Consider the following 19,628-nt stretch of genomic DNA (forward strand, 5'->3'; position numbering starts at 1 on the left):
TTCGTGTTGATTATTTTCTCTACCTTCTGGCGGCGATCTAGAAAGTTAGAGTCCGGCCTGACGCGGCTAGCTACCTGTATGGACTCCTCCTGGCGGAGGTCGTCGGCCGGGAGTGCGGTCTGCACGATGCGCGACTCCTGCGGCTCCTCGCCGTCACACTCGTCCACTACGCGTATCTTCCAGCCCAAATAGCGGTGGGTGAAACACTGAAACATTAAACGCACGTTACATGTTAACGTCCCAACTGACGGAGCGAACCATACGATCTGTCACCATCGTTATAGAGACTCAAGAAGAAGACTTGGAAAGCTGAAACAGAAAACATAGAGCATAGATTATGTACATACAGAGTAATAGAGTAGAGTGATAGTGTACGGACATGGTAGAGCATGTAGGTACGAGAGTACAGGTGAAGAGTGGTGTGTGATGAAGTGGGGTAAGATGGTAATCGTCATGAGTTCTGTTCGATTTGTAGTACTTGAAGGTGATATATGGTAAATTAAAACGTTATTTTATGCCCTTGGTGGTTGTGGTAAACATTTGCAACTTTTAAGGGAAGATACATTTTTGTTATTATCAATCAATGATAGCCTCGAGAGAAAAAAGAAATAAAATAACCTTCATCTCCACCGACTCGGTTACACAAAATACCAGGAGCACATAATTACGGAAGAAGCCCGCGAGTCTATTTATTGTAGTAGACGGTGTGTGTGCTTTTATTAAAGTTTAGTTACCTACTTTCAGAATTCAGACGAACGAGTTTACTTCTACAATAGACTAACTCAACTTTTAGAATTTTAACTCAAACCTAAATCCGAAGAAATAAATAACCTTCATCTCAAACAGTATAGTAACTCAATGTACCAGGCGAACAAAAAACAGGAGGAGGCAAATCTCACTTGGTAGTAGACGGTGTCGGGCGTGTTGCGGTCGGGCGTCCACGTGACGACGCCGGGACTGCCCTCCTCACACACGAGGGTCAACGACCGCTGGTAGGCGCCGAAGCTCGGGAACTCATCAGCTTCAGGCCCGTTGGTGTCCGGTGTCCAGTTGCACAGGCGGCCCACGCCGGTGGGGAGCAGCTCCCCGGTGCGCGAGCGACGCACGCCCGCGTAGATCTCTACGCCCTGTGTGGAGATTGGTTTGCTGGTTTATTGGTAATACGAATGAGAATGTACAGTCGAAATGAGACTCTACAGGCATAGTAAACGTTGTGTAAATCATCTGATGAAGATGAATAGGAGTCACCCACACATAATCTTTGATAAGGGAGTTGCGAGAATTTGCTAATGCTATTGTCATCCGAAACTTTTATAATAACTTGCTTTCAAGTGAGGTACTTATAAATAAAAAATATTGATTTTTTTTGGCCACATGATATCGATCAGATGTCCATACTAACCTTTTTCTCTTCCTCTGTCTTGTGGTAGTACCCGCCGACGGGGTCGCTGGTGATGTAGAAGGGGTGGTAGCGTGCCGGAGTATCGGGGTCGGAGCCGCCCTCCACCACGAATGTGTACTTGCGCCCGCGCACCACCGTGATTTCCGGGATTAGCAGGCCGTTGATGTACCAGGATATGCCCCAGCCCACGTGACCTTTAACGTTCAATAAATATTGAGGAGCACTAGATAAGGAAAACTCATTAAATGACTATAGCCATCGAATCGAATCCATAACTCCTGTAAAGGCTTGCCAACTACACCACTGAGTCCTTCCTCATTTTATTCTACTTTACTGAATATAAATAAAGTACTCAAGCATCATGAATATTGTTCACAAATAAGTAAAGAGTAAATTAAAAGCACGTATGGTTTCAGCTGCTTATCATCCTGAGCATATCATAAAGGATGGCTTTACGACAGTTTCTGGATTTACGCATAATTATTTTTTGCTAGGTTTTTCTAGCAGCTTTTCTTCCCCGGCTATACAGGTTGGCAGAAGCTGCAGTAGTTTTAGGCCGGTAAGACGTTCGTTGTGTAAAAAATGACGATACAAAATGTTACCTACTGAATAAAGATATTTTTGGAATTTGATTTATTGTTGAACATGATGAACTGTGGGGTCATGGAGGAGCTGTACATGGTTTATTATATTTCAGAACACGTATAATTACAGACGGCGATACATTCATTACTTCGGGAAGTTCGGTGAGGTGTAGGTGCTTAGTTTATCTTGCGACGGATGTGCCTCTGACTACCCCAATTAGGACATAGTCGTGAGCCTATGTTATGATCCTACCAAGTGACCTGTAAAGGCCCGTACCCTTACCGGTGATAGCGGAGTATCCCTGCTTGCCGCCGGTGGGCCCCATCTGCGCGTAGAAGACGCCATCTGGCGGCTCGTAGCACTGTATGCCGGGGATGTCCCAGGGCGTCACGCGGGGTACCGGCTTCGGTGTTGGCACAGGGTTCGGCTTGATCTCAGTCCCGCCCGTTTGCTCCTTCTACACACGTTATATCATCATTATCGTAGCGTACTTCATCAATATTATCATCTAAAAAACTTGTTCTGTCAATAACTTCAGGTCAGTTTAGGTTAGATTGGTAGTCATTTAAATGTAATCGCCCCAGGCGCTGAGTGATGTCCTTTTGTGTGGGACGTCCACTAGCAATCACAAATGATTAATTCTGCCAACATCTCTTTGATTTTTGCCATTTTGTAAACACAGTTGTCTATGGAACACACGGCGATACGGTTCACCACCCTAATATAACTCGATTAAACGCAGGTGCTTAGTTCACCATACAATGCCGTACCTCAGGCATTTCTCGGACTGTGGGTTTCCTCATGATGTTTTCCTTCACCGTTGAGCACGTAATTAACGTTGTTTTTGTCTTCAGTATCGGCATCGTATAGGCAATACAGGGTACATATACCCCGGTTGCTGCAAATGTCCACAGATGGCGGTGACCATTTACCATCAGGTAGCCCGTCTGCGTGTTTGCCGTCTAAAAATCCTAGTATTTATTTTGTCTTACCTGTTTCTGGCTATCGGGCGATCGCTGCCTATCGCGCGGCGGCGCCTGCGTGGTGACGCGCGGCTCGTCCTCTCCCTCCGGCATGGGGCAGTTCCACAGTGGTGGACGACCGAACTCTATGAACCGGTCTCCCTGTACCATAACACAAAAAACTTTACACTATGATGCAAATCAATAGGCTTCTTCTTCTCTCGTGTGGGTTGTGGGGTGTTTGATGGACCTCGTGAACTGTGGTGCTGACAATAGAGTTGACGGTGTTCATAATGAGCTGTCAAGGATGAACTTCGTTCTTTGAAAGGTGAATTCATTTTTAACCAAAAGATGTGCAAGATGTCTCGGATTGTTTGATGTTAGATATACAAATAGACTCGTCTGAAATTCGACTCAGCAGCTCTTGTTACAAATCGGAAGCATTGACAGGTTTTGGTATTGTTGGTGTAATGATTAATTGAGATACTCACCCCAGTTGGACAAGAGCTGCGATTTCGAATTCCGTGCGAGTCAGATTTATTTCGATCTAATAATTTGTTACTGACCTTGGTGAAGTGGTGGTGGTAGGAGACTTCAGCGCGCGAGTTGAGCGGCCCGATGGCCCAGATGACGGGCTGGCTCGCGTTGGTGAGCACGGCGCGGTCCAGCTCGTCCGCGGCGCGGAGGGACCGCTGGTAAGTCACGATCGAGTAGCCATTCACTAGCGCCGCGTTCAGGAGCCGGATCGAGTTGGTTTTTTCCTGCGGAAAATAATATAATTATGTTAGAATAAAAGAACGAAAACACAAGACAATATATTAAGAACAAAAGTACGCTTCTGCGTGTGGACACTCTTATACATTACATTTATATCAAAATAAGTTATTTTTTATTTAATTTTTTCAAATATTTAATTATAAGGTAAAATCGTGTATCGTTATTACTTCAACAAAAAAATAAAAGTAAAAATTGGTCATTTATTTTGCAAGAATCTAAATGATAAATAGCATTTGCCTGTCTTCAAAAAGTTCAAGGAAGCTACAAAACATTTGAAAATCAATTGAAATGAAATTGCGTACGCTTTTTCCGATGGTCAATTGGTTTCGGTTTGCGGTTTGACCGTCTATCAGACTTGATTGAACATATCTGGCTTGGGGCAGGTTCATGTCAATCAACCATGTAATTGGATCGACCTCTTTTCATGCCCTGACTTATGACACCCATAGTAAGGATAGGAATGTAGGATATCTACGTAGGATGGTACTATTGATCATACAAACATGTACTAAGTTACACGAGACCGCACGTCTTGTGTTAACTCACGTCTCAACACATTGCTGGCTGGACCGCTACATCGATTCACTGGCCGTTTATTGCGTAGTAACAAAAACGCTAGTAGTTGTCGAGATACCAAATAAGAATGAATCTCGTTCATAAAATATGTTCGTTTTCATATTCCGTACCTATCAGCTGTGCTGTCGCGGTACCTTTCTATAATGACAACTCTGTAGATGGTATAGAATGGGACTTGTGCGTGAGTGCACTTTTTGTTTTGCAAACGGTGGCTTGCGGTATAAAATCCCAATAAATGGTTTTATCCTGGGCATTTCGTGGGAGTAAACCAAGGGATACTGGCTTATTTTAACACGATAGACTGTTTATAGGGGACGGAACGCAAACCGTGAGGACAATACCTGCGTTACAGGAAACGTCACCTGACTGCTATTGGCGCGTCTAATGAATCGTGGGAGAAGCTTGCCAATCAGAGATCGGGCTGGCGATCTGCCGTCAAATGGAATTATAAAACTTTGAACGAACCCGTCTCGAAGATCTTGACGCCAAACTAGATCAGATCCCAAAAACTCGACCCAAGCCCCCCTACCGCTACAATTACAACTCAAGTGGGACTCTCCATTATGGTTCTTTTTATTCTATCTATCTATCTAACAGGACTTTTAAAAATATCATGAAGGATGGCTTTACGACAGTTTCTGGATTTACGCATAATTATTTTTTGCAAGGTTTTTCTAGCAGCCTCTCTTCCCCGGCTATACAGGTTGGCAGAAGCTGCAGTAGCTCTATTCTACATCATGCAACACGACTTAAAAAAAATGCGCTCGCGCCCTTGCAAGAGCCCAGGCTAAAGCTAGCTGAGGGTGTCGCCGGCGATAGATACGGCTGGAAGGACATCATCATCATCATAGGAGACGGGCTGCTTGTCCACCATTTTTTTGACGATATGGCATTAGCTACTTGGCTAGACTCTCACGGCGGTTAACCAAGTCGCCCACCACATATTAAAAAAATACTTTACCGCCAACTGCTAAAATTGATGCAAAATTCATTTTTGTCGATCTGATGACATGCCTACTGAAGTGAAGACAACGATCGGGAGTCTAACCAGGAATCAATAATATCTCAACATACTGTAATCACTCTATAAACACATACACTCCAAGTCACCATTCTATGAAGATAACACGCTGCTCTCACACGCCTAAACCCTACATCATGAGTTATGAACATCCTGTGTTAAGGCTGTATTGCTAAATTGATATTGGTACGGAACAGAGGTAATCTGGCGATTGTGAGCAAATGGCAGCTTAGCGCCCAACACACGCGTTACTGGCGGTAATTTACAAGCCCGCTCGACTACAGCTCTTATTTATGACCGAATCATCGAGCTTTTGACTACCGAATGTGCGGATCCCGATACTGCGAGTATCAACATTGTTAATCTATTGACATACATACACAACTTAGTCGACTCATACACAGATTGATTTTTTGAGTATTTTTACTAATAACAGCCCTCACAGTGTAATTTCCGATGATGATACTGTCGAAATCGCTTTGTGAAACTGTTCTTTGTTTGGCTAGTACATTGCAAGTCGAATCACTTGATTGACCGAAAAAGTAAGATGATTCCGTTCTTCGAAAGGTACGTTAAGCCGTTGGTCCCGGGCTACTAGCACAAATGCGTTGAGTATGCTCCGTACCCCCTCCGGTTGATTAAGGGGAGGCCTATGCCCAGCAGTTGGAGGTATATAGGCTGTTTATGCGATAGATATGAGACTATCAAATATTCACTTATCAGGATTGGTTATGAATCCGGTCGTCATTTCCCTAGCGTTAACGTTCCCCAGAGTTAAGCGGGACGTATATATGCTATTTATTATTATTGTAATAGTTACCCCGAGCCGCTCGTCGGGACAGGAGCCGCGCACGCCTGCGCACTGCGACTTGGCGTCGAGGTAGTAATCCTGCGCATACCCCTTCAGCGTCTGCTTGTCCACCCACGCGACCGCCACGTCACCCCCCACCATCTGCGAGTGCTCGGCCGAGCCGGACACGCCGAATGACATATACTCGCCGTCCTCTGAGGGGTTTGAAAAAGATTTTATTACAAATAGTTTAGCCCAACTAGCTGGCTGGCTGGCTGGTTTAGCTGGTTTGGTTTTTTGTTTTGGTTTGGTTTTTTTTTAGCCGAATGCCAAATGGATTCCGTTATATCCATCTTGTACTCGGCTGGAAAAACTACTAAACCGCAATAGAGCAGCGTGGTGAAGTATGTTCTATACACACTGCTGGATGTATAGACAGACCCGTACGTATGCTATATACGTTTATTTTATGTAATATACTCGTAGTTACTAAGAGAAATTAAGTATACTAAAATATAACACGAAAACATGTTGATTAGTCAAAATCAAAAACGGTATCTGATTAAATGGTATTATAGTAAAAAAATGTATACATTTCTAATACAGGATGTGAGTGACAGCGTACTGAATGTTAAACTCATGTAAATGGTACTGTTTCTTTAAATCATTTTCAGTTCTTTTGCGACGGAAATATCCACTTGATATTAACTAGCTTGAGCTGAACCATCCTCTTCAGTCACAAACACCCAGTATAGGGCTGTGTTTGTCGTTATGATAACCCGATATTTGGGGCGCCCGGGCCCCCTTACAGCCAGGAGAGCCCCATGCCCTGGAGGTATACTGACCTAGTTTGGCCACCAGCTGCAGCACGATGCTGTCGCCGGCGACCGCCCACCGCACCTCGAACGCCAGCTCGTCGAACAACACTTCGCAGTTCAGCTTCGACTGCAAAAAAAAACACAAATTAGACCGTGGTACTTATCAACATATATATGTAATATATATATATATTGAATTATGTTTGTGTAGGTTTACATAAAACTGTATGTAAGTATGTTTATGTTATCGTACGGATTATTACTAGCAACATTGATTAATAACCGGTAGGTTATAGGTTCATAGGGGGTACCCTATGAATGTAAGTTTAATTTAGTTTTAGATTCTTTTTTGACTTTTTGTATATTTAAATGGGAGAAGCCACTGATTCTTGAAATACAGGTTCTTAGCCTAGTTTAGGTCAGAGCCTTCAAAAAATGTTATTTTATAAGGTCAATAGAGAATTATTATTATTAAAAAAAATATATGTATCATATGGACTTCATTTGTCATAATCAGGGACACCAGAGGTTTTTTTTACCTTTGATGGCCCCAGACTTGCCCGAAGGCATTGACGAGGCCTAAGAGGGAGCGAGCTCGCCCAGAAGATGCCTGTTCATTCTGGCTTTGAAAGCACCCGGGTTATATGCGTATAAAAATACAGAAGACGGCAGAGAATTCCACTCTTTAGCAGTGCGCATAATGAAGGACGAAGCGCTTTATGCGAATAGTTGGAATATCCACCAAATAGGGATGGAACTCGGCCGTACTTCTGGATGTCCGAAGATAAAAGGGGGATGGTGGATTGAGCTCCTGTAGATCGCGGGCACACTCCTCGAAGTGCAGGAGAGTTGGTGAAGTCGGTTATTCACCTCACAACAAATATGAGAGAAGAAGACACGGATAACTTATAATTATAATAACGTAGCGTTAGCTCACTATTACCTGTGCTATTACTTATATTCCTAATTGGGGTAGTCAGAGGTATATCCATCGCGTGAAGAACTGCCCACGCTTCACCGAGCTTAATACGATTAAACCATAACCAAACAATAAACACGATTATTTTACCTAAATAAACTTTTTTTTTTATTAATATTGACCAACACTCATATTGCAGGCAGTAGATTTATTAAAATTATTGAGTTAATATTCCAAATTTTCCAAGCACGTCTGTTTTAATGAAAATTAAAAATGTATAATACTTAAAACTGTAATAAAATCATGAAATGCGTTTCGGAAATAATTATCAATTTATAAACTTGTTAAATTAAAATGTTTTTTAAACTGGCGAGTGTGTGAGATTTTCATGAGTGGCAAAAGGGAAAAGTGTGAGAATCATAGTAAGAATTCCGTGGCCTGAAGAAAAATGTCTACCCCAAACGGAAATAGGCGTGATGAGATGTTGTGCATCTGCGTGTCACGTAGTTGCATGGAGACGAGGGAGGGAGGGGGGGTGGGGGGGTCACGGCCGCGCCGCTCACTCTGTGAACTTTTCCCCGCAGACCTTGGTCACACGGCGTCACGACGCACTCACGTCCGTCGGCCCCCGCCACCGCGCAAACAGGACGTGAACTAAGCGACTGGAGAATCTTCAGGGTGAGTTTCTTTCAAGTTTTAGTTTATATCTAACATCTTTCTTTCTTCACTTTTTATTAAACACAAAGACAGACAGTTGGGCCAACCGTTTCCGCACTAAACGTTTCGCCTCTTCCTTTTTGATGCAAACAGCGAAGCATGGAAACTGTCTGTCTTCGTTGTTTTTCCAACTCGTTATAATCTGGAAGTCTTCAAGGCTAGAGTGAATAGGCATTTGATAGGTAAGCGTAATCCACCCATCGTTAACCATCAGGTGAGATCGTGGTCAAACGCGGGCCTATATTATGCTGCATTATCAAAGTTTATCAACGCGATTTGAGGCCAAGGCAAATAAGGTAAGATATTGCAGAAGAAAGAACATAGCGAGATGTGGGAGCCATAATATAACATAACATCACGCCTATAGCCTCGAAGGGTAGGTAGAGGTGTATAGTAAGTACACACCCACTCCTCGCCAGCTATACTTAAGTCCTATGTGATAGAGGGCAAGCCTATTGCCATTAACCGGGCACAAATCCTGGAAACATACATGAATTCAAAATCATAAAGTCGAATTCAGTAGTCCCGAGCCAGGCTTCGAACCCGTAACACTACAATGTAAGACACGCATTTTCCGAACAGGGCTATCACGGATTTTCTCCGACAGCTCTAATAACCTTCTAATAACGTCAACCAATAAACACCATAATATTACGTATATTCTATACGAGGCGATAACTTCATCGACATGACGTGTCTAAGTAAATTTTGTAAACAATAAAATGTGTCCAATTCATATATATCCCAATGCGATGGCATATTGACCGTAAAAACGAAAGACTGTTAAGTTGGTCTACCCACTGCCCACACCGCAGGGTTAATGTAGCGAGATTTCTGCTAGATTTACCCCAGCCGTCGCCTAGCAACGGTCCAATAGGGATATGCGAGAGGTGATTGCGAGTGAACCCGCGAAAGTATACATTATTATATTACAACATGTACACATTGTATGTTTATGTCGAGGAAATTATCAAAATAAACCTTTTCAAGAAATCTTCCTCAATGTTGTACTGACCAAAATGTTTCAAAACGCCTTCTCTGCCTTTCTAAACGCAAACAGTTTTGTATTAATAATGTTCACATTGCATTTAGACGTGGAGCTCGGTGGCGCAGCGGTAAACGCGTTCGGTCAGCGATTGTTGAAGTTAAGCAACTTTCGCAAAGGCCGGTAATAGGATGGGTGACCACAAAAAAAAAGTTTTCATCTCGAGCTCCTCCGTGCTTCGGAAGGCACGTTAAGCTGTTGGTCCCGGCTGCATTAGCAGTCGTTAATAACCACCAATCCGCACTAGGCCCGAGTGGTGGTTTAAGGCCCGATCTCCCTATCCATCCATAGGGAAGGCCCGTCCCCAGCAGTGGGGACATTAATGGGCTGGTGATGATGAATGTTCACATTGCATTTAGATACTACGCATTGCATTTCTCTCGACAATCATTTTTGTCAGTAAATTGTGTTCTTGTGATTCGACAATCACCAGAAAGTCGAACAAATGAGAAGCGCTAAGGGCTCTAATCTCTTATGTATGTACACATAAATTCTATTCTCCCCGGTCAGCTGGAAGAGATTCCTCGTAGAAATAAACAGAACCGTTTATATGTGCATAAATTGTGTAATCTGTTTGTCTTTAGTGAATCCGTGATGGCCCTGTTCGGAGAACGTGTGATTTACATGTTAGTATCACGGGTTAGAATCCCGGTTAGGGCTTTAAACCACTAAATTGGACTTTGTGAATTTGAATTCGTGTCTGAATCATAGATAATTTCTATCACGTGGTTTCCAGGATTTGTACCCCGGTTAAGGGCAATTAGCTCGCTGCCTGTTACATAGCTGGCGAGGAGTGGGTACTGTAGGTTAGTGTAAGTATAGTATATACTATAAACCTCTGACTACTTCTTTAGGGATGCACGCGTGATGTATTTGTCTTTATGTCCTATCCTGAATAACAATAAACAGCCTCCGTGGTCTAGTGCTTAGAGCGTTAAGCTCACGATCTGGAGGTCCGGGTTCGATTCCCGATGGGGACATTGTCGAAATCACTTTGTGAGACTGTTCTTTGTTTTCAGGCTTGAATCACCTGATTGTCCGAAAAAGTAAGATGATTCCGTGCTTCGGAGGGCACGTTGGTCCCGGCTATTAGCCGTAAAAACACCTCCACCAACCCGCAGTGGAGCAGCGTGGTGGAGTATGCTCCATACCCCCTCCGGTTGATTGAGGGGAGGCCTGTGCCCAGCAGTGGGACGTATATCTAGGCTGTTTGTGTGTGTGAGTAACAATAAAATTTAAAATCCCTGATGTAAAAACAATACTTCAAGGACAAAGAATGTATATGTACAGATAGGTGCACATATGTGCTCCAGAGTATGTTTTCAGTATATGTGTGGTCAGCGCGGCAATATGTCCGCCGGCGTAATGAGGGTACACCTCCATTATAGAGTAATCCCCTTGACCACGCGACATTGGGACAACGTACCACCACCCTCCACAGATAATACAGGAGTTATTTTAGTAAAAACATGTTGTAGATGCAGACGCCTCTACACGGTGTAAGTATATATATGTAGTAGTCGTTTCCATATCTCGGGACTATGGAGTCTCGGACTTTTGGAAGGTAACAGTCTGTTTTTGGAACACGCAGAGGCCCCTAATTTTGTTGTGATACCAACCGGCGTTTATCCCTGTATGCACTATGGCAGTGCACCCAAAGACAATCCCCGGTTCGTGTAGGACTATTGTAGATTATGGGAACAAAGGGAGCTGGGCTGGGTTGGGGGTATGTAGTAGTTTATTATTATTGTAATCATAATAATAGTACTTAGTTAAAGTTAAGTACTTAAATTAATAAAATGTTGAGTTTTCAAAGAGTTAGGGAAGTTAGTATAAAAAGTGTCCGTTCCCGTGAAGAGTGTGTATTGCACTGAATCATATGTTATGTCATCAGTCAAGTCAGGGGCCTTTGACGGCTCAATAATAACCCTGATACCAGGGTTGATGAGGTTGGTATTCCACCTCACAACCCACACGATTAAAAGAGAAGATATGTTATAGAATTACATAAGCAAAATGTAGTACACACACGAATGTAAACGTTGTAGCTTATGTAGATGTTACACTACAAGGAATAAACTACAGTCTACTCGGCAAACATTTAATGCAGATTATGGTAAACACAAACTTAATTTAACCTCGTAAGACCGAGTTTTCCAGACACAATAGTTAAACAATGACGTTTTTAAAAGGATATTCTTTCTTATGACTTTAATAATATTAGTTTAACAGTTCTAATACTAGCTCTACCTGTTTCTAGAACGGCAGCAGTTTTACAGCTGCCAAACTACTATAAAGTTTTGTCGCAATTGGTACTCGGTACTATACGTATTGACAACACAGAGCTAATTTATGACTTTAAAAGATGCTACAAAGTTATACATTTACCTACTTTAGTGCCGATAATAATGTTAGTTGGGTACGTTATAAGAGTCATTTTAGTGAGGTGTGAATAAAACAGCATTTTAAAGTTATTTTAGAAAATTTTATTCGTGAAAAATTACATGACATAAAATACATTATAAATGTGCGTACTAAAAAATAAATTTAACATTGAACAGATAAATTTTATCTTGTGATACCAAATAGTATCCTTTCCAATGTGACCTCTTACGAACGAGCAGCGTTTGCTGTCGATAAAGCCATTTGAGCGTCAAACGTCGATCGATATCGGCAGCAAGTGATGCTTGTGTGTCAGAGGGATTAAACAAAGTTATATATGTGCTCATATCATGTCTTGTGGCGTGTTTGTCGCGCGAGTCACACTCGCGACGTAAACAAACAAACCCTCGCGGATGGTGTCTTCTGTCAGCGCCCTCATCCATCTTAATAACTCCATAAACTTGTTTTCTCAAAGCTTATTCAGTGTGTAATTTATTCACCACATACATCACCGTGTTTACTTTTCATTAGCGAATCAAAAACAGGAATATTTCAAGTTTTTATAAATGAAACGCTCGACAATTTTGGCAAGATTTATTTCCCACACGAGTATTTATTTGTACAATATCACTGTCGTCGGTAGTCACGTGTTAGTCAATATGGTTACACGCTAGCTACAAAAGAACTTATTTTACAACTTAATTCTAAACGGTCGAGTCAACAAGGGAAAGTTACTGCTTACAAATGAAAATTTGATCCATTGTGCGGTTCTGAAGACACTCATTTCTTTTTTTGATTTTCAGAAAAGATTTGAATTTCTAAGGACGAGGGGACGAGGCTCTACGTATACAACTTTTTTCTATTATTCAAAGTTCCCCTTGTTGAACCGAACGGCAATTCAATCACTGTTATATACAAGCTAGGCTATGTACAAACTAAGCATAAATTAATACTGAGGAGCGTGGCTCGCTGGCTCCTGACAACTACTGGCCTGGTGGCTCGCCTCCACACACTTATATGGTCGAATATTAAGGTCGATGACACTGCGATGCTAATGTAATCACTTTCGATTGATGAGTTAGAGTCACACGGCCCTGAAGTGAAGCTGAGAAGTGAAGGAGCCCAAGGTGAGGAGAGCGGCGTGTTTGTAAACACTAGATTACGACAAACGATACAAGCTTTGAGAGTGCTAAACTTGAATTGAAGTGTTGAATATTTTGGCTTCAATATCAGTGGTTATGAAAGACGACCGGTGGAGAGGAGCGGGCGATGTGCAATGGTGGCACGGTGCGCGGGGTGCGGGGCGAGGCCGCTTGCGCCAGCGGGCGTCGACTCCGCCGCTCACTGCGACCCCGCCGACCCCGACCCCGCAACTAGGTCAAGGTCAATGCTCCTCTGGATCGTGACGTCACTGGCACCGCTCGCCGCGTCCGCCCCCCTCGCCCCCAGCTGCAGCCGGTACTGGTACTCGCGCAGCTGCTGCTCGTACAGCTGCCTCTCCCGCTCTAACAACTGCTGCTGCAGCAAGAGTTGTGCGTGGCTCAGCTGCCGGTAGTCAAATTGTTGTACTTGTTGAAAGTTTGAGGGGGTGTAGAAAATTTGTTGTTGCGGATGTTGTTGCGGCTGTTGCTGCGGCTCTTGCGGGTATTGTTGTTGTTCTTGTTGCGGAGAAGCGTGCGGGAAGCGTTCTTGTTGGTACTGAGGTTGGGGTTGTAACAGCTGTGAGTGGTGGGGCGTGGGGTCGTCGGCGCGGCGGCGCAGCGCGGCGTTGTGCGCCTGCGCGGGCGCGGCGAGCGCGGGACCGGCGCGGAGGGTCGGGGGGCGGTACGTGGTCGCTGGCAATGCGCCGCCCTTGTAGCGCTGGCGGGAACTGCCGCCGCTACTGCCGCTGGTACTGCCGCTGCCCGCGTCCGCCAGCAGCGCTCGGTTGCGGCTCTGCAACAGACAACCCGCGCTCAACGACATCGCACTCACCCCTTAACTCTCACAGACACTCAAGGCGCTCCACACATAGATACGGGCCGGGGAGTGGGTGCTACAGATCTCGTTGTGTATGTGAAAAAACTTTCTTGATCGTTATGAAACAACCCGAAACGCTTCCCGGCGCCGTCTCCATGCATGGCGAGCTTATGCCAGCTGATCATTCCAATTAAAGTAAAACTTACATATGATTGCTTTGTTCTCATTGCTTACCCTTGCAGATGTCAACTCGAAGTGCTGCGGCTAAAACGTGAACTTACTACTATTGAATAATTTCAGCAGAAACTTAGTTCGAACCACTCGTTGGAAAGTTGAGCCACGATTGAGCAAGCGTTGTTGGAAAGTTTCCAAGACGCATCCTTGAAGGCTTTGCGTCGTCCTCACTCGACTGTGGCCACTCCAAAGCGACTATTTGAACGAAAAGTTTGAGGTAACAGTACACACACACAAACACACACATACTATTAATACTTTCGTCCTTATATAATCTTCACTTTCAGGTAATTTACGAACTGCTTACAGTTCTATAAAAAAAGATTCAAAGCAATAAATGCTGCTCTTGACTCCAGAAGACGCGAAAAACGGCAGTGTTTGAGATTGTGTGTGCGCGTGTGTGTGTGTGTGTGTGTGTGTGTGTGTGTGTGTGTGTGTGTGTGTGTGTGTGTGAGCGTGTGCATGTGTGAAAGTGTGTGTGTGTGGTCTTTGCCGCGTACGTCTAGATTACAGAGCATTTTCTTACCGCGTTTGATGCTGGTTGAAGCAAGACATAAGGCCACTAGAGTTAGTTATAAGTACCCCTATATAATCTATCCTTTGACAACGAATCTTACAACTCCTAAAGCCAACAAAGAGAGACACTGAGTAATGGAGCGACTAAATGGAGTGGAACCAGGGTCTTCGCGCTCCAGGGAGGAAGCAAGGCCGAGTTCCCGAGAGGTCAACTTCAATGGACCTAACTCTACCTAACTCCTTCTCTGCAAAATTATCAATTTTCATCTCATATTTATAAGCATACTGTTATTGTGCTAAAAAAATCTCATAAACATTTACCTAGTGTCGATAAAAAAATAATTTACGTTACTTAGTATAGATTTGCATTTGCTCAGGAAGTCGTACTACTAGACCGGTCAAATGGAAAGCCTAACCCATCCCAGTAACGAATGTATTATACAAGCGTTACTTGGTATTAGTCGTATATTGAATAGACAGAGAGCCAAAATGCTTCTAATGTGAATCCTGCCTCTGGATGCGCCTCTGAGAAGAGAGAAGGAAACGCTGATGAGAGCGAGACATAAATACGGTAATTTTTGAGGTTTTATGTAGGGATTTTCATTTGTACTGAATTTTTCATTGGGAATAGCTTTACCAATCCCTGGTAAAACCCTCTGTAATAATGAAATATTAAAAAAACAAATAAATAAGTACTTATACACGAGACATTATTCAAATGAAACTTGTTTTTGTTCAAACATTTTTCCATCCATCATTTCCCTTTTCGTTGGATAAGAAAATGACAGGTATAACTTATCTAAATGAAATTAAAATGTTTCTAGGAATCAGCATCATAAGGTCGGCTTTGTGTTTCATTGCCTTTTGAAATAATTCTTAATAATTCAACCTGCTTTCGATCCTAAGTAACATTTGAATCAAAGTTGGCAACCAAAGCCTACTTTGATTTAATATCTGCGTCTCAGCGCAGTGTAACACCCGTTTGGCCGGCGGCCAAGTGCTGTCGATGACGTCACGGTATACTCCTGACGTATATTACAGTTACAACTCTTACATGGCACCTTGGAATCGAAATAATAGGTATTTGTTCAACTTAGAACCACCAGATTTCCTGGATTTGTGCCCGTTTAATGGTAATGGGCTCGCTTCCTATTACATAGGACTCAAACATAGCTGGCGAGGAGTGGGTGTATGCTGGTGTATGTATACACCTCTGCCTACTCCATCAGCGATAGTAGCGTGATGCTATATCGTGTCAACTTGGAATTCTAGTTATAATAAGTTACCTTTTCAAAGAAGATTCAAATGTTCTATGCCAATAATTCATGTCAAAAATAATAATTATAAGACAAAATTATTCCTTCGAATTCTGAATCTGAATCTATTCCTCTGGTGTCGGGGTGGTAGCGCCCCGTTAGGTAGTAGGTAGTGTCGGGCATGGCATCCGATTTTGTCAAAGTAAACAAAACAAATAAAGTAAGATATAATATTTACGGGTTTTTATAACCTTCTTCTTTGAAGTCGTTTAAAAAATAACAGTCGACCTTATCTTTTCAGACAACTGAAAATTCTGGCAATGCTTACGATGTGGCAGAATCTGCTTTCAGCATTAGTGCGAGCACAAAGAGATGCGGTGTTCTCATGTTTCCAATTACGACTCCCCCACTATGGAGCGCGGCGCGGGGAACATTGGTACAGACGACTCCGCGTGATCACACCAGGAGCACATTCGATGCAACGATATTAAATTAGTACTCGATATTCTAGATTTTTTTTTACTCTTTATTTGAAAAGGGTTTTTTCTAAAAGAAAATGTCACCCTCATAGTGGTGCAAATTGTATACATAAAAACAATAAAATCTGTTGAAACAAATAAACAAAAAAACTACTTATGATCTAGATATTCTAGATAGTCAGGAGCTCGGTGGCGCAGCGGTAAACGCGCTCGGTCTGCGATTGTTGAAGTAAAGCAACTTTCGCAAAGGCCGGTCATAGGATGGGTGACCACAAAAAAAAAGTTTTCATCTCGAGCTCCTCCGTGCTTCGGAAGGCACGTTAAGCCATTGATCCCGGCTGCATTAGCAGTCGTTAATAACCATCAATCCGCACTGGGCCCGCGTGATGGTTTAAGGCCCGATCTCCTTATCCATCCATAGGGGAGGCCCGTGCCCCAGCAGTGGGGACGTTAATGGGCTGGTGATGATGATGATGATTCTAGATAGATGGCGTCGGCGTCGGCTTAATGACGATCCATAGATCGAAAGAATTTCGCATGGACAGGAGGAGGACCCGGTGGTGTAATGGTTAACACTCTCATCCCGATTTGACAAGAGCTGCGGGTTCTAGTCCCGACCGAAGCAGTAGGTTCGTCAGATGGCGTTAACTACATGGTCGGACAAATAAGGAGTGCTGAGAGCTCTCACCCGGTACACAAAAATTAAGACAACAGGCCTGAGGGTACCCAGTTTGACGCCGTCTAAGAGAATTAATCGACCCCAGTGGGCCGATAGCGATATGCGCTGAATGACGAAAATCGTCGACCACGTCGGCAAGGTCGATAGGGATACTTAGCTGAAAAACTAATTGTAATTAAGTAGTTCATTGCAGATACCTAGATTTCGAAACAACAATAAGGAATTTTCAATCACAACCTTCCTCTTAAACCTGACTTACATTGTAAACCATCAGATCACATTCACCACTTGCCCGTATTAAATTTTCAGTCCCATTAAGTGCAATGAAAGTAAAAACTTCACGAGGGAAGATCTGGGTTAATCGCTTACAGACAGTTTTTGCCGGCACCCGGCAGCCATAGTGCCGCGGACGCTGGCAGACCTATCCGGGGTAATTACCACATATTTAGGTCACGGATATTCTCACTTGAACCCTAACCGCAGCCTGGACACTCCATATAAAAATCTTATTGTTACCGTGCGCCGCGTAACGTGCATACTTTTTACGTTTAGACTAAAGTTCTCCATAGGAGGTGAGATCGGAGCCCAATACGTATTGGTGCGGGCCGGAGCATTACCGTTCTATACGTAGTAGTATTGTTTATTGTATGTCCACATTTAGACGAAGATGAAAGACGAAAGACGTACAATCGTTTTGTTAATGATATCTTTCAGAACGCTCGGCGAGGCGTGGGTACTTATTTCATCTTGTGAAGGGTGTACCTCTGACTACCCTTCAGTTATGTAGTTTTATTGGTCTGCTAATATACAAACATAATATAACGCGAATAAATTCCTATCCAGGGACAGAGTCGTGAGTCGTGAGTTGACAGATGTCATATCTCTAAAAATAATATAATTTGAACAAAATAAAATCGTTATACTCTGCCTGAGGACCAAAATTATCCCAATCTAATTGGTGAAGTATAATTTCATCTCAAACAGTCTAGCAGACATCAAGCCGTCGCTTGCATAACTTAACCTTGCTATCTTCAACTTCATGTTATTCAAAATTGTCTAAATATAGCCGCCGCGTGCTCAGGTTGACATGAACTGTTGTTGTGTAAACATGGTACTATTATTATTATTGTTTGTATGTCGTTTCCATATCTCGGGACCTTTGGAAGGCGTGTGTGGGGCCGAAGCCAAGAATTTAGACAATTTAAACTATATGTATTGTGCAAGATAGCACATCTTTTTATACAATGTTACCTTTTTTATATAGTTTTTTATTCCTTTATTTTCTTTGCTTTTGATAATGACTTTTGGTCTTTTGTTCTTCTTGTAAAAATACATTTCTGTTTGCACGAGACCCGTTTTTATTATTGGTAGGTCGCCAATATGTAGTGTGGCACGTTTCACCACTTTGGCAAGTCAAATTCCAAAAGATATTAATAAGCCCTTAAAATAACATACATAAACAGCCTATATACTATTGCTGGGCACATTGGGTCATCTGGGTCATTTCACCGGGGGGAGATATGGAGCCTGCATACTCCACCACGCTGCTCCACTGTCGGTGGGGGTTGATAAGCCCTAGACACAAGGAAAATATTGGCATGATTTTTTTATGTATTTATATACTGTTTATGTATTTAATCAATCTTCAGTTGACGAATGAGGCCTATGATGGTGATGATATCTCTATTAGGCAAACTAAGTGGCAGTACAGACGATCGAACTGTTGCTTAACACCAATCAGTGGACGCACGTTTTTGGCAACGATCTTTGAATCGAGACGTTCAATTTATTGCCATTCTGTTGACCGGAGAAAGGATAACCTTCTTAGTGTTCATTTGTGGTCACGGTTCATCGCACACACATACATAAACCCACACATAGGTTGGGCAAATATAGACGAATGTGTAGGAAACAACAAAAAGCTGTTTTTAAGTACCTGATTGTAAATTTTCTGCGACGTGATCTAAATAAAAAGGCCAGGTCGAAAGTACTTCTAACCGACGAGTATGCATTAAGTAAAGACTTAAAAAAAAGTAAAATTTACAATCAGGTACTTAAAAACAGGTACATCAAAGGATGAGAGTGGAAGAAAGGAAGGTGGTGTGTCAGGAGCGTAGTAAGTGGACTACATTTACACTTCTTTGCAATTCGAACGTTTCAACTCTTCGTCCCTGATCTAAAAAAAGACACTAACATCTCCTGAGCAAGTTCGTGATTCATCCAAGCAGTTGTAGACCAAATTGCCCACAGAACGTCACGTGCCAAAACAATCACACGACTGACGATCTGCAAATTGCAACACGAATATGCAGCTGAAGTAGATGTATGATTACCATCGAGGTACGATTGCCTGCCCTTCTCTCAGCTGGGACCTAGGTCACGTTCACACTGGCAATACAACCGCTGGGACATTTACTGAAGTACCTACCAGTTGAAACAGGTGTTAATCTGTCCAAAACCAAATTCTATTTTCCTCGGTAACAATTCAATTTTTATCTTTCGTTAAGAATC

The 19,628-nt window shown here is 42.9% G+C and overlaps 1 protein-coding gene across 2 annotated transcripts in view; it reads right to left on the reverse strand.

The window, feature by feature from the left end:
* LOC126377021 (protein Skeletor, isoforms B/C) overlaps positions 1–19,628 on the reverse strand; it is a 63,853-nt gene that overhangs the window by 2,671 nt on the left and 41,554 nt on the right. The window contains exons 7-14 of one of the 2 annotated variants that reach the window (XM_050024627.1): positions 6,959–7,058; positions 6,144–6,328; positions 3,516–3,710; positions 2,980–3,111; positions 2,270–2,444; positions 1,403–1,596; positions 900–1,127; positions 75–206 (exon numbers count right to left, since the gene is read on the reverse strand). In XM_050024627.1, coding sequence (XP_049880584.1) covers positions 75–206; positions 900–1,127; positions 1,403–1,596; positions 2,270–2,444; positions 2,980–3,111; positions 3,516–3,710; positions 6,144–6,328; positions 6,959–7,058 — 1,341 coding nt within the window. Of the gene's footprint in view, positions 1–74; positions 207–899; positions 1,128–1,402; positions 1,597–2,269; positions 2,445–2,979; positions 3,112–3,515; positions 3,711–6,143; positions 6,329–6,958; positions 7,059–19,628 lie in introns of those variants that run through there. The other variant, XM_050024626.1, reaches the window with a different exon arrangement.

The sequence above is a fragment of the Pectinophora gossypiella genome, chromosome 22 (assembly GCF_024362695.1).
Source record: "Pectinophora gossypiella chromosome 22, ilPecGoss1.1, whole genome shotgun sequence".
Classification (NCBI taxonomy): domain Eukaryota; kingdom Metazoa; phylum Arthropoda; class Insecta; order Lepidoptera; family Gelechiidae; genus Pectinophora; species Pectinophora gossypiella.